This window comes from Cheilinus undulatus, linkage group 3 (assembly GCF_018320785.1).
Source record: "Cheilinus undulatus linkage group 3, ASM1832078v1, whole genome shotgun sequence".
Classification (NCBI taxonomy): domain Eukaryota; kingdom Metazoa; phylum Chordata; class Actinopteri; order Labriformes; family Labridae; genus Cheilinus; species Cheilinus undulatus.
This window is the reverse complement of record NC_054867.1, coordinates 29,146,903-29,160,855: the sequence shown is the minus strand read 5'-3', so window position 1 is coordinate 29,160,855 and position 13,953 is coordinate 29,146,903. Positions and strand designations below refer to the sequence as shown.

At 39.6% G+C, this 13,953-nt stretch overlaps 1 protein-coding gene across 5 annotated transcripts in view; it reads left to right on the top strand.

Annotated features, from left to right (window-relative positions):
• LOC121507124 (sodium-coupled neutral amino acid transporter 3-like) overlaps positions 1-13,953 on the top strand; it is a 67,145-nt gene that overhangs the window by 30,043 nt on the left and 23,149 nt on the right. For 2 of the 5 annotated variants that reach the window (XM_041783294.1, XM_041783295.1), the window contains exons 2-6: positions 4,448-4,705; positions 7,577-7,603; positions 8,112-8,144; positions 8,256-8,349; positions 8,466-8,581. In XM_041783294.1, the coding sequence (XP_041639228.1) occupies positions 4,569-4,705; positions 7,577-7,603; positions 8,112-8,144; positions 8,256-8,349; positions 8,466-8,581 (407 nt within the window). In that variant the 5' untranslated portion in view covers positions 4,448-4,568. Of the gene's footprint in view, positions 1-2,463; positions 2,497-4,447; positions 4,706-7,576; positions 7,604-8,111; positions 8,145-8,255; positions 8,350-8,465; positions 8,582-13,953 lie in introns of those variants that run through there. The other 3 variants (XM_041783296.1, XM_041783297.1, XM_041783298.1) reach the window with 3 other exon arrangements.

Here is a 13,953-nt window from a genome sequence, read left to right as displayed (position 1 = left end):
ATATGATTATTTTTAAGTTCCTCATTTTATGTATTTTTTCAACAAACACAGGAAATAAAGCATTCTACATTATAACCAACATAATATTTGATAGATTAAACATAAACCGTCTGTATGCCAGGCCCATATGTTATATGTTATATGATATTAGATGATGCATGCTTTAACATGAGTCATATGTTTTTATTGTTTTTGCTTCAATCACCAAACTATATTGTCTGATCTGTTAACATTCAGCCTTCTAAGTCAGTCGTCATGACAACTAAACAAAATCCTACCAAACAAATGAGGTGTAAACATCAATATGAAAGTTAGTTACAGATCATAAAAACCAAAGTGCAGATTGCAGAACAAATCTGTGGCTTTACTACTATGAATTTCAATAATTCTGACCAGTGCTGCACAGTTAATCTAATCAGTTGCGATGATAGGCTGTGCACTTACATCATTGCACAGAAAGGCTGCAATTATCTTTGTAGTAAATATTACTAAACAGGTTTTAAAAAATACCTTTAAATTATACCATTTATTTATTATGTGGTAATTGCAGTCGCAAATCATAATACTGTCCAGTATAATTGCAATCATTATAATTACCAAATTGTGCAGCGCTCATTTAGACTGAGTCATATCTAGCAAAATTATATGTAAACATGTGGATTGCACTTTTAGTTAATATGATCTTAACATAAAAAGTGAGCAAATTTGTGCTTGGAAATTTTTTTTTTTGTTACAACATTGATTCTTGGCAATATATCATTAGAAAGCCTGTTTATTATCCTTTTAAACTGTGCTGTATTTGTAAGGAACATGCATTAATGGGATGAGCAGCAGAGCTGAGAATGTGGGTTGCACCCATGACAAATTCGCCTAATCTTTTTTGCCAATGCCAAACAGCTTATTTTGCTAGTTTTGAGCATTTGGCTCCCCCCGTTACTGACAACTGGGTGCCTGATTGGCATTTTTTTATGTTCAGCGATTGAAGTGTGGAGAAGACGCAGAGAACACTATGCTGACTGCTGCACTAAGGCTGTGTGATGGGGCCGCATCTCCCTCACTGGAAAAATGAGGCTTGTCATCATTGGAGGTAATCAGAGAGATATCAAGATGAGATTCTGCAACTAGTGATAGTACCATGTCTCCACAGTCTGGGACTGAACTCTGTCCTCCAAGATAACAATGCTCACCCCTACAAAGCGAGGTTTATCAGCGACTACCTCCAGAATTTGGGAGTGGATAGGATGAAATGGCCTGCCAGCAGTCCTGACCTCAACCTCATTGAACACACAGCAGTGTGTAACCAGGCTGGTGACCAGCATGAGGAGGAGGTGCCAGGCTGTGGTTCTTCCACACACTTTGAAATATAGCATCATTTGAAAGGGACACAGGTTGAAACAGGCTGTTTATAAGATTTATTGCCAAGAAACACTGTTACAAGTATCCTTAATTGCTGTGCTAAGTTTATATTTTTTCTGGTATTATATTCCTTAACTCAAAGCAGAAGAAAGTGGAAAAAGTTGGAATGAGGGAGGGGGAGAGGCATGTTGGAATTGAGCCACAGGTCGCACTTGAACCCAGGTGCACCTTAACAGCTGGGCTATCTGCGCCCCAGAATGCACCTTTTAAACACTATCTGTTAACTTTACTAGACAGTCTTTGTAAAACTATAGGTTACATTTTTTAAAGTTTACTGTGCTCCAGTCAGTAACATCACACATACTGAAGTGCAGCAAAATAAAAAAAAAAAAAAAAATCTGCTTTAACCACTGTGGCTTTTACCACAGTCCTAATGGGGGACTGAGTAATTTTGATCTCTGGTCATTAATCTGTGATTATTTGCTTTATATGAGGAATTCTCTCTATAGTGTTGTGTTGAAGAGGAGGATCGTTTTTGTTATTCTTGTTTTGATTCATTAAAACGTTAAAATGAGGAAAGTAGGAACTTTTTGCACAATTTTCTAAAAATGACACTTGAATGGTTGCATGATGTGTAGAGCATAACATCTCTGCTGCAGAAAAGAAAAAAATTGCACCAATCTGGTATTTTGACACATTGTATGATAGAGAAATATTGCACCTTCTAGGATTGGAAGATTCTGATAGGCCCTGTTACTGTTTAATCAAAATTTTAAATAAAACTGCTCAGCCTTACCTCTGATTACACTACACAGCTTCTGGAATCCTGTCTTACTTTTTAAAGAGAATTTTCTTCAAAGTGTTTCACCTGCATTTAACCTTAATTTGCCATGAACTCTGGGAACTAGATTTCTAAAAATAAGAGCTTCTGAATCACACTGTTGTCGTGGAACTTTTTCCAAGGATGTGATGTATTTCCTTTGTTAATGAACATAATGATTGTAGGACTCTCTCCAATCAGGTCTTCTGTTTCAAGCTCCACTGCTCGAGGCCATTGAAGAGGCGCCCTTGTAGCCGGACAGCCCATCGTGTATTGTCCTTGAATGGCTTCCTCCAGCCTCCTTGTGATTTGTAGACGATGTGAGTGGCAGTGTGGTTCTGTGCGGTGATTTGTCCCACGAGATGGGGCCCTGCCTCTGCCATTGCTACCGTCAGCAACTCTGCTACAACTATGCATGCATACAGGATACTGGCATTTGCTGAATTCAAGGTGGCGTCTTTTCAATTAGGGCCCAGTGAAATACCTTTTCAGCCCTTCGAGTGCCCTGGTGAACTGCAGCCAAAGGGGGCCCCGGCAGTATAATGATGCCTGGCACAATAGTTCTACTGTTCTCCAACTCGTTCCCAGGAAACCGCACAACATGCGCCATTGTGCACTGTGCTTTGCTGGCCAGCCACGTTGCCTGGCTTTAGCCAGAGACACCGAGAGGGCTGGCTGTGCAGTGAAGCTCGCAGCAGCATGGTTGGTAGGTTCAGAGGGCTCCTCGATGAAGACCAGGGCTTATTCACCTCACACTCGTTTGGTCTGTTAAAATAATATCACACAAAGCTACTTTTAAAAGAGCAGGCTGTGAAGCGGAAGCAGCCCGGGGGAATAGGGTCAGCTGAGTGGTTGCCAGGAATGGTAGTACAGAAAACCCTGAGCATTGTTGCTCTGTTGAACCCTCCACAATAAAAGAGGAAACCAAGAGAAAAGTGACAAGCAGAAAAATGGAGGCACAAAGACGGCTAGAACTGGTTTTTAGCTGGTCCTAGCTGGTTCTTCTCCATTTATCTCAATGCTCAACCATTTGAATGTGTTTTCCTCAGTGGCCCCCAACGTGCTCTCCCTTATAGCCTCCAGTACTATTTATGCTGAAGACCAAAGGAGGTCATTCAGAGGCAGCCAGATAGGGGGCTTTGGTCGATGGCATCCAGGAGATACATGTCACAGGGGGCCTCTCTGGGCCCCACAAGCCAGCTGGTTAGCTAAGGCACCACAACGGGAAACCCAGGAAACAGAGGCCTGACGCAAAGCCCAGTATGTCACAGCTGGGACAAAGCTATGTGTCCTCTGAGCATTAAGCTGTCAGCTGATGTGTCAATTATTCATATGGTTTGCCAAAACATCCATTTAATGTCAATCTGATGATATAGGGGCTGTTTTTTCCTTTAGGTTACCACAGAAAATGTTTGTTAGTGTCATAGTCACACCCAGAGCTTTGCATTCATACAGTGTTATCTTACAGAGATGGACAATTTTGAACTAAAATCCACATTTTTAACAGCTTAATCAGAATCATAATTTGTCAACAGTTCCAATCAGGACATCATTCACCATTTAATCACTAGATTGTTATATGTGTGCTGGGGTTTTTAAATTGTCGCTTCATCTTGACATCTCTGTTGTCATCCTCTTCTGTCAGCAGTCATGCTGTATTTCGTAGTGCGGTCACGTCCCTGTTGGACCTAAAGGAAGACACAGACTCACTTGAGTGCCCTCAGGGCGCCCTGCTTTATCTAACCACGTGTCTCCTATACTGTTGGGAAAACAGTACTTGAGCCTGGCACATGCCTATGCCTTTATGATGGAGTTTGACCTTTTAGTATGAATGAAGATGGAAATTATCATTATCATTTCCATTTATTTTTAGAAGTCCACTTTTCTAGTGCTAATCATGTAATGTATAACTTAAGTTTTTTTTAATCTATATGACCTTAACATTTAGAAAAACATTAGCTTAGTTGGATTCTGGAGAGGCAGTCACCATATTAGAAAAGATGCTCAGAGGCTGATATCATTGCAATTTTGTGTATTTCTAACTTGGTGTCATTTTTCAATATTTTAGCTTTTTTCTTGATCTTAACTACTGTTTTTGTTACATTGAGCACAAGAGCTATGAAATGACATGTAAAAGTGGTTCCCAAGAGTTCTGTCCTTGACCTGTACTGCATTGGAAATACACAATGAACACCTCTGTGTCTTTAAAAGAAGAGATTATGCATGTTCCTTTCCTAAAAATTCTTATTGTCACTTTCTTCTCTTCCACAGATTCCAGCATCAAAATAAAAGCTTTACTCCCTGAGAATTTCACAAGCACTGGCACAGACTCATACGTCAACACATTTCAACAGACTCTTTATCACTTACAAACCAAGATACCAGAGCAGACATGAGTGAAGATAACCCAGCTGAGACTGTGGAAACAGCTCCTGCTGAGTCCAACGCCATCCCGAATGGAAAAGGCCATGAGCCCGGGGAGGAGATCACAGCATCAGCAAAAACACCACCAGCAGAGGATGCTGAAAAGTGAGTATTCTCCTATTATTTGGTCTCATTGTTGATCAATAAGATACGTCTTTTTACACCTTTTACACAGAAAAGCTTGAAGTGGCAGGGAAAATTAAGATTTACATCAATAATGTCTGGCATTATAATGATGTTGAAGTGTCATTAATGAAGAGAGTGACATTAATGTCAGTGTTATCAATGTAGAAAATAGTTTTTTAGGGCACACTCAGAGAGATTCATCCACAAACTATTCATAAGGAAACATTTGAGTACCAGTTTTTAAGAAGCTTCTGACATTTACCAAAGTTTGAAAGCACTCTAATGTAGATGTAAGTGTTGATATAGACAGAGAAAACTGCTGATTTTGCGCTAACCACTCATCAAAATTTGCTAGGGTTAATTCAGGACTTATGTAATATTAGATAACATACAAATACATGAATATGTGGTCAGCTTTTATTTCAATCATTCGGTGTTTGATTTCAAATGCAAAATGATAGATTGTGAGTACAAACTTACTACTTTAGTTAGGATTAGTTCATTAAAGGTTCCTTGATGCCAAATTAACCCTGGCAGTGCTACTCGTGACAGAAATCTCAGTGAGTCTCAGGCCTTTACTTTTTTTTGAATAAAATTGAAGATACTCACATTGCAAAGAGCAATGAGAAAAAGAAAACCTTTTGTGGTTTTTGTGAAGTACATGTCACGACCTTTTCTTCCTACCTTGCAGTGAGAGAACAAAATCAGTAAAAAAAAGAAAAAAGAAAAAGCTATCTGTCAGGAATGTCATACTGTCCTCTAGTATGAGTCTGCTGACTCTGTTTGAACAAGGTGATGTGATTCACAGGGTGCTTCTACTTGTCGTCTTAACATGTCACTTACAAATTCTTTTATAAGTCCTCTGCCAGGCTTCAAAACACATTACACGCTGTGTGTTAACTCTTCTTCATGGGGAATAAGTGTCATATGTGGCTTACATGTGCCTGTTTCTTGACTAATTATTACAAAAGGAAGAAAGCTCTGAAGGTTGTTCACATTGACGTGATCCCAAATGTCTGGGGACAGGAAGTCAGGAAGTTAGTACTTAACATTTCTAAATGGACCTCTATGCTGCAATTATCGACAAAATGTTTCTACATTCATTGAATATGATCCCTATACTTTACGATAAGTTTTTTTCCACAATTTATGTGGCATGGAGGTGAACAATATCATAAATCCTCAGTCCTGCAGAATTCCTAGTGTCTAATGCTGTCTGTCCAGATGAAGGGAGACGAGTCTAAAGGAGTCTTCTACTGAGTTGAGGCTAGCTGAGCCCCTATACTCCTCATTTTGTCACAAACATGCTTTTAATTAAAAAGGTGACAAACCATCAACCAAATAAGTCTTGATAGGTAAGAGATCAAGGGAACACAGCCATCTATAAAAACCCCAATTTCAGCTAATATCCAAGGCACAAAATAGTAAAGATCCATCATGTGAAGGTTGTGTGTTTAACGTGCCCCCTTGTTATAATGTGCTACCTTGTGTGTTGAACTGAAAGTCAACATTTGGAAGGGGTGTGACGAGATCTCGTGCCAGGATTATAATTATATTATAATTATTATAAATTATAAAAGATCGCAAAGATGTCCTGGACACTTTAGAAATGTTGTTTTGCCAGCTAATGAAGAAAGAGAGCTGATCCATGACCCCCTCCTCTCTTCATTATAATGGTCCGAATGATGAAATGTTGCTGCTGGAAACCTGTGCAGTCTCCGCGAGGTCGTGTATGCGCGCAGACTCCCTCATAGTGCCAGTAGCTGTGACTTTGTAGCTTTGATTTAGTTGCTGCTTTCTCATATCTCCTACTCGTCTCACCATCTGACAGTCACACATCCATCAGCTGTTGGCTGTGCGTATCATCAATCAGAAGCTTAACATGAGTAGCACAACGGGTATACTGCAGTGATAAACTTAGCAAAACAAACTCTGCTTGAGCGCCATAGAGTCCATTGTTAGCTCCAAAAAGCAAAGTTTTAGCTCCAGTTAAATGCACCCTCTTTGTTGTCTGACAGCAGACAGAGCAGGAACACACACTCACCAACGCTCACACATTAACACACACTCTCATCGGTGCATTGTGTCCAACAATGTCAAAGCACATCTTAGAAAAAAAGACCACATAACAATAAAATAATCTATTTTTCTAAATTACTGTAAAAAAAAACAAGCATTTTATTGACAGAAATATTTCTTTTGAGTGTTTTAAATATGGATGTACTTAAAGAGGATTAGAACTAGTTTGATTTTGCTGATGCAGCTGTTTAAATGTAGATCTGTTCAGTTATAAATAGTTTTTAAATTACTTTCAAAAGATCTAAATGCTTTTATTATTATTATTGTAATTGTAGCAATGAGTGTATAGTGAAGTAAAATAAAGATGTAGGCTATTAAAATGAAGGGTCTGATTTGAAGAACACTGACTCAGAGTTAGACAAGATAAACTGTGTGTAAGCATTGATAGCTTATTCAGTACAAGAGGAGTTAGTTTAAATATTCCTGAAAAAACCTGAATGCTTTGCAATTATTACTTCCAACCGTATAAAGGACATATTTTCCACTCATATGTTTTTTTTCAAATTAAAAAAAAAAAGGGGGAAAATCTTGTCTCATCTCATCTCACGATGTAAGCGTCTCGTCACACCTCTAGCATTTAGATACAAAAGTAGACATTGGTTGTTTTCTATTCTGTTCTGTCTAATGACAGCCATTAAATATGTTGTTTAACTTGAAATTTAAGGTGATCTACTCTCAACTGGCACTTTAAATTGGCTTTGGAGTTTCTCATCAAGTGTTTAGAACAGAAATAACAACTTATCCGATACTCTTAATCCATGTTGTCTACAGTTTGGAGCGCAACAGCAGAACATCACCGTAAGCTTTCACCTAGTGTTATATCCTAGAAGAAAAGCTGCCCGTTAACTTTGGTGAATGCTTGCAATACCTGAAGGAAAAAAAAAGCAAAAATTAAAAAGCAGCTAATTGGGTGTTTTGTGGAGAAACTGATTATGCCACTGAGCTGCTGCCTTGGCTGACAATTTAAGCTTGTAGGCACCATTGCTTCAGCCGCTTGTACCGCATGTCCACTAATGATGTCTGGTAAAATGTACCTCCTACATGCTCATTGATTGTGCCTGATAATGGATTGAGCTTGAAAAGCCTAATTATCATGTCACTGCTTTTCTGTCATCACACAGTATCTTTCTCCTCTTTCTGTTTTATTGATGGTTTGATTAAAACGTCTCTCCTCAGGGTTCAGATAATAATCTTTTATAGATGGTCCTCACTGTATTATGTGCTTTATTATATTATGACTGAGAGTGTTGTTTTTCCACTTTGTGCTCTCGTTGGGTGATGGATGGTCTCTCTACACTGCTTGTAGGGAAACTGTGCCAAATAGTGCCCAGAATGATAGGTATGTATGTTATGATAATGAACCCTTTTAAATCAGGTGTATTATCTGTTGAAATGAAGGTAATTTACCTTGTGTTACTTCTTGCAATCAAAAAGGATTTCTTTGTGTTAGTTCACACAGACCTGAGAATACAGAAGCTAACCTCCCAGAGGGCCAGGAGTTCTTATCAAGTGTGGAGGACAAGAAGACCCCACGGTTTACAGACGTAAGTTCAAACACAATCATTTCCTCTGAACAGTATCATATATTTGATGTTTTCAGGCCCTGTTACATGATCTTAGAATGATTATTTTTCTCTACACTGTCTTGCATCGGCTCCAGTTTGAAGGAAAAACCTCATTTGGGATGTCTGTCTTCAACCTGGGTAATGCAATCATGGGGAGCGGGATCCTTGGGCTGGCCTACGCCATGGCCAACACGGGCGTCGTCCTATTTCTGTAAGTCATTTCTGTCCATCTCATGTGACCACAGATAGAAGCATTAGAGGGAATGAATCACGGCTGAGAGATTTTATGTGACTCATTTTGCAGAAAATTAATTACACTGATTTTGTATGGCTGATTATCTACTCGCACAGAGGATGTAAGAACTGTAAACATGTGGGGCTTAGCATTTAAAGCCCCTTATAGCATTGTCTGCTGGGAATGAAATGATGTCACAGCCCAGCTTGATTGTTCGTATGTCAGTGTAGGCGCTTTCTTTTTTTTTTTTTTCCCTAATTTCATCACACTGTAGATTTTTAGTCATACAGCTGCAGTAAGTTATGTGTTGACCCCATGCTAATTTAATTGAGCATAGTGAGGAGCAGATTAGCCAGGCGCATGCTTTTTAGAGGCAGAAAAGATACTGTAGCCTAGTTTCAAAAAGCTGACATGGTTTATTATGAAAATTTCTTCAGAGCAGAAGAGGACGGTCCACAAATTTGCTGAAACTTAGTCACAGTAACCTGACACGCCAGATGGATGTGTGAAACACATCCATCTGGTAAAGCTTCAATAGGAAATGTTTGAGAAAATGCAGAGGCTTTGAAAAATACTCAGATTATGATTGGATGAACGCTCTGTCTGTCACATCTCTACGGGCCAATAAGAGCAACAAAACACGTGATGTAGCAGCTACTGAGCTGCGCATGTGCAGCTTACGGGGAATAACGTGAAACATGGTGACTATAGTAACTAAGTACTCGACTTTTGTTGTTTTGTTTTTTTTTTTTTAGATTTATTTTTGGGCATTTTTGTGCCTTTATTAGATAGAGGAGGACAGTGGATTGAGTCGAAAACAGGGTCAAGAGTGGGGGAGAGACATGTGGTAAAGGGCCTAAGGCCAGATTTGAACCCGGGCCGCCCGCATACATGGGGAGCACCTTTAACCACTAGGCCACCTGCTCCCTGACTTTTGTTGTTTTTGAAAAGAAAACAACTCACTGCTGTTCTTTGTTCTTCTTTTAACAAAGAAATGTCATCAAGTTCTGATAAAACTGGCGCATTAGCAGCGTCCACGCTAAGCTCTTCCGCCATTATTGCACCGGTCTCTTGCTGCTGCTTCTTTACGTCACGACTCTGCCGCGCCTGAAAGTACTGCCCCTCGTTGCTGACTGGTCCTGTCACTTTCTAAAGTGACCAAATGGTTCAGATGGGAGCTTTGCAAGATGGATTTGCCAGTGAAAAACAAGGAAACAAGCGTATCCATCTACTTTGCAAGGTTATAGTCACAGTGTTTTTATAGCAAACTTTCTCTAGGGGAGGAATCAAGAAGTTGGCCAGCATTCTTATGCCTTGGCTGTAAATATTTAATATTTAATTTTTATATGATTTGATTTTAAAAACACTCAGTTTTTTCTTTTGAGAAAAAATAAAGAAGCAGAGCCTATAAAGCACTTGTTCTTGGTTTCTCTATGCCTGGTTTGTTTTGTTAGTGAGTGTGGCTCACTAGCTCAACCCCCTTACAACCCCTACAGATAAGCTGTGTAGATAATGGATGGATGGATGTTTACGTTGTTAAAGGGTTGTGTTCAGAACTGACTTTGAGCTCAGGGGCATAAAGAAGTGCGCTGTAATAAGCTTGAGCTACATAGGCATTAGACAGTACTAATGATATGTGTTTATGGAAGATTTTTGGTCTTTTTAATGTGTTTGATTACAACAAGAATGGCACTAACTACAGCAGCAAGCAGTACTGAAGGTAGGGCTGGTCAATATGGCCTAAAACTGATATCCTGATATGTTTTTGCTATATCCTGATACATGATATATATCGCAATAATTTGAAATGTCTTCTCAGCAGCTGTATAATGCTTAATTCAGACCCAAATGACGCTAGTTTGGTGATGAAAATAGACTGTTCCGTTGGACTTCGTTCAGTATTTTACTAATAAATCAAAAATACATAAATCATGAAATACTTGGTATTTTATAGTGTATGGAAAGTCCTGGAATGTTTTCTTGGTTATGTTTACTTTTGCTGATTATAAAATTAGTATTTTCCTCATTAAGGGTGAAGCAACCCTACACAAAACTCACCAATCCTGCATGCAGCCAATGGCTAAAACCCTGCAGTCTAGTCCCCCATTAAGGCTCACAGCTTTGATTATATTTTTGTGTTATCGGTGCTGATGAATGCTGGAGCAGTTTCTGACAAGTTCATTACATGAGAGCGTCTTTAGATCTTGTTCAAGAAACTCGCCTGTTTGATCATGGGGGGAAGAAAAGACTTGGTTGGAAGCAGGAACATTTTAACTCCGTGTTGCTGGTTTTTTGAACCGCTAGGCTGAGATAAGTCTCCGTAGTTGTGGAGAAGTGGATCACATTTGTCCGCTGCTGGGCCATCTTCTCTCTGACATGTAAGACTCTGGCAGGGAGTTTTCAGAAAAATGATCGTGGCTAGGCAAACATATTCTGATTGGAATGTCTTTATGAGATTTTTAAATCCTGGCTTTTTAACAACACTGGGCTCATATCTGAAGGGACGTGTTGTGTTACTGCCACCTTAATCTCAGAGTCATCTTGCAGGGTATTTTAACGAACACCACGTGAGTTTGACCTCTTCCTTTTGAAAGTTGAATGCCTGCTCAATGCTGCAGATCTAGCGCTGTTTCTTGTTGTCCATCTCTGAAAGCAGCTAACTCACTGCTAACTTGCTACGCTGCTCCGTTTACCATCCTCTCCCATGCTTCTCCCTCCACTGATACAAAAACGCGCATGTGCGGAGGAGTTTTCTGGATGGGCGGGGGTGACTCTCTGCTGTGAGAGATGTGTTCAGGGACAATGGGAGAAGCGAAACTCCAGCGAGTAATTTGGGAACCTCAGCACAGCAGAGAGACCATATAGATCCTCCCAGGACTGTCATTAAATCATACCTAATAAGCTTGTTGCACTTAGTATATGAGGTAATACTGACTGTGAACACTAGGTGTCAGTAAGGCAATGCAAAATGTTAATCTGTAGGTGTGATCTGGCTTAGACTAAAATTTAAAGAAGATGGGGCATTCTATTAAAGAAGTGTTACTTGCTTTAGCCAGTAGGGGGCGCAGTAGAAAAAACCACTAAGCACAATAAGAGGAATGATGATATGAACCATTTGTGCCACTTCCTTTTGTCATTAGGGAGTGCTATGATGAGAGCTTTGTATAGAGGTGTGTACAGTGTCATTCTTTTGTGTTGCCTGAGAATGCTGAAGATATAGGATTTTGTATTGAAGAGTTACAACAGATTAAAGTCATTTGGCATCATCAAAAAGGCCTTCTTTTGACATGACATGAAGCTGGTGGACTTCCTGTTGTGATTTAGCGAAAGTCCAAGAGGCATTTTTGGAGGTCTGATGATGACCAATATGACTACTCAAGATCATAAGCCTAGCTAGAAGGGTTTGGGGATTCTGAATGATTAAAGTTTGCTCTGAGGCAAAAATCAAAATTCGTTAGAGGAAATTTCCAATTATCAGAAGGGGGCACTGTGACAAAGTTTTGATATTGATGCTAGGGGTGAGCAGTATATGCGGTAGACAGTATAAATGATATAAATTTGGCCTACGGTAGGTATTTGGACTCTACCGACCAATTGCGATAATGCTTGTTAATGACGTCATCGTATCTGCCTCAGTGTGAGTTAGCAGGCAAAAACACGTGTTTTTTCCTCTCAAAGTCTGACGGCTGTACCACAACTAAGTCAGTGTGCTGTCTCTCTCAGCCTGCCTGGGGCTGTAACACAAACTACTTCTGCCAAGCTCTTCAAAATAATTGTCCACGGCTGTTATTTTTTGAAACCGCTTTTATTGTAAATGCCTTCTTTAGGAAACATGTTCAAGTCATTAGCAGCTTAACACACCTCATCAGGTTAGAGATGAAATGCGAAACTTGGAGTGCAGTTAGACAGAAGTAAATTTAAACCTGGAGAGGCTTGAAAAAAAAAATTAAACATGTTCTCTGTGTTCCTATACTTAGAGATAAATTGAGTATGCCATCAAAGGCTTGTTTTAAGGGGAGAAGGGAGTTAATAGCACTTGAATTTGGATTAAAAAGCATTATCTCTTTTTAATTTTGTAATACCGTGATATAATACTGTTATCGTCAAAGGCAAGAAAAATACCGTGATGATTTTTAGGCCATATTGCCCTGGCCTAATTGATGCATGAATGTATTCAGGATCAATGTGGGATCATCCTTGTGAAGTTTGATGATATTGATGTAAGTACTGCAGAGTTATGTATTATTTTTTTGACCTGGGGTCCCCTGTCCCCTGTCTCACAATTTGGGCCCATAACCCTGGGAACTGGACTTGCAAAATTCCACTAACAGACAGAAATTTCCACTGGAGGACAATTTTCTGGCAGGTTTTTGCACCCAAAACAAGCTGCAAAGAGCCAAAAGAATAATGTCTTATTACGCCTACAGGTTTCACGAGGGTCCTCGCTCTGAGGTTGGTGCTCGGGCCCTACATAAACCAGGCCTTACCCCACAAAGGTAGTAGACTGGACAGAGCTTGCTGAACAATTCACTGATGTTGACATTGAACTGTTTTCTTTGTCTTCATTGTTGCCAGAGTGGTTTCAATCCTGTCACATTCAGATTTAATATGCCTGCATCTGCTGTCATTGGAGAGATGAAGAAGATATCAAGTGCGCCAGATATTACTCATGTGCCCTCCAATGATCTTAGCCTGCATAGTTTTGATGTTTTTTGGCTGGATTTGACATAATCATGATGAATACTACTCAAACTTCATGCATTTAACAGATGGACTGTCAAAACTTTGCACACTCATTTAAGATGAACATACATACCTGCTACATTTCCCCATCTTCATAAGCTTTTCAGCTGTAAGTCTGGCCTGTTTTTTTGCATGTTTCTCTGAAATAATCAGAGTGTTTGCAGGGTGTAATCTCCCCTCTGAACATCGGCAACATCAACACTTTAAACTCTCTCGTCGAGCTGTTCTGACACATCTCCCTGAAGGTGCTAGATTGTGAGGTGTGTGGTGCTGAGGAGGGCTGAGTTATGGATTTTTCTGTGCAAGATTAAAAGGCACTGCTGTTTTACCTTTCTTTGAAAACTAAGGAAATATCAATACTAAAGAAAAAAAGTAAATTACAGTGCAGAGCTTCAGTGAGAGATGAATAAAAGTTTTGGCTTGTTTGAGTGGAGGTGTAGTTCAGGCAGGGAAATTAGATGACTACCACCTTTTTAGACTTAAGGCAGTTTGTTTGCATCATAGAAATCTCTGCTGTGGAGATGTAATATTAATATGAGATTTCGATATTTAAGTCAATGTGGCAGAAATATGGACCTAGTGTTAATGTTAAACAGCTAGAATGA